The 1,428-nt window shown below is 43.7% G+C and overlaps 1 protein-coding gene across 3 annotated transcripts in view; it reads right to left on the bottom strand.

Annotated features, from left to right (window-relative positions):
• The window catches only part of LOC107700124 (endothelial PAS domain-containing protein 1-like), a 29,287-nt gene that overhangs the window by 17,387 nt on the left and 10,472 nt on the right, over window positions 1–1,428 (bottom strand). For all 3 annotated transcript variants that reach the window (XM_016501658.1, XM_016501659.1, XM_016501661.1), the window contains exon 2: window positions 500–690. In XM_016501658.1, coding sequence (XP_016357144.1) covers window positions 500–690 — 191 coding nt within the window. The remainder of the gene's footprint in view (window positions 1–499; window positions 691–1,428) is intronic.

The raw sequence follows: 1,428 nt of genomic DNA, 5'->3' as shown, positions 1-1,428 counted from the left end.
TGGCCATGTATAGTTACCCACACTAGGAATTAGTGCTCTGCATTTATCCCATCCTAAGTGCGCACACACACACACACACACACACACACACACACACACACACACACACACACACACACACACACACACACACACACACACACACACACACACACACACACACACACACACACACACACACACACACACACACACACACACACACACCTGGAGCAGTGGGCAGCCATTTATGCTGCGGCGCCCGGGGAGCAGTTGGGGATTCGGTGCCTTGCTCAAGGGCACCTCAGTCGTGGTATTGAAGGTGGGAGAGAGCGCTGTACATACACTCCCCCCACCTACAATCCCTGCCAGTACGAGACTCGAACCCACAACCTTTGGGTTACGAGTCCGACTCTCTAACCATTAGGCCACGACTTCCCCAACAAACAGATATAATGGAGTTTGACTCCTAATGACAGATCACAAATGTAATGAACATAATTTTTTTTTAGCTTCATACCTGAGTTGAAAAGTTTGCGTGTGCGCAGGAAGCTGATAGCTAGTCTCATGATGGAGGCTTTGTCCAGGTGGGAGCTGATGCTGTGGGGTAATGGCAGCTGATGGGCCAGCTCATAAAACACTTCTGTCTCTTTACTGCGCCTGCAGCGCGCTGCATCACGGGACTTTTCCTTGCGCCTTTCTGAAGGATGCCTGGAAAACAGAAGAGGTTGATGAAAACAACACAGCCTATAGGCTGAGCTTCAGCTTAGATACTGTGTGCACTGTGCAGCCAATGTTTTATATATACTCACTAGGGCTGTCGCGATTCGTCGATTTTATTCGACTATTCGATTTTTAAAAATCCTCGACTTCATTTTGCTCCCGTCGACTAACCGGTAAAATACCGGAAGTGGCGCATTTCACGGACGAGTATCCATAAGACACATTATTAGACTGTTTCCCAAGGCTGCATGATATATTAAACCCATTTAAAACTCATAATTAAGCATAATAGTGAATTCACAAATGCTACAATTTAATTAAATAATTATATGCGATGCAGTTCTAATACAGTATATGCGCTTTAATTATTTACAAGCGTGTAGTTTAAGTATGTGCGTTCACAGTAGTTCAACAGGAACTGTTATCATTTACATGTGTGGCGCGTCTCAAACTCCATCTCTGCATGTTGTTGTGAGTTTGGGTTTATTATAACGTTCATCTGGGAACGCAACGTGTGCCATTTCCTCAGATTTGTAAAGTAAATCATTTATAAATCCACGCAAACACAGGAGAATACATCATTACCTCGCGGTTTCAAAATAAAAGCTCAAACCCTCACTCTGAGTTTACACGTTTTGATGTCCCCATATTCTTTTAATTACAGTGGCTATAGCATTTCTGTCCTAAAGAAATGGCCAATATTAAAGATTAAGTGGACATTTGAAT

This window comes from Sinocyclocheilus anshuiensis, unplaced genomic scaffold (genome assembly GCF_001515605.1).
Source record: "Sinocyclocheilus anshuiensis isolate Anshui unplaced genomic scaffold, SAMN03320099.WGS_v1.1 scaffold1135, whole genome shotgun sequence".
NCBI classification, from domain to species: Eukaryota; Metazoa; Chordata; class Actinopteri; order Cypriniformes; family Cyprinidae; genus Sinocyclocheilus; species Sinocyclocheilus anshuiensis.
Note: the sequence above shows the minus strand (reverse complement) of the source record. Positions and strands in the feature narration are given on the sequence as shown.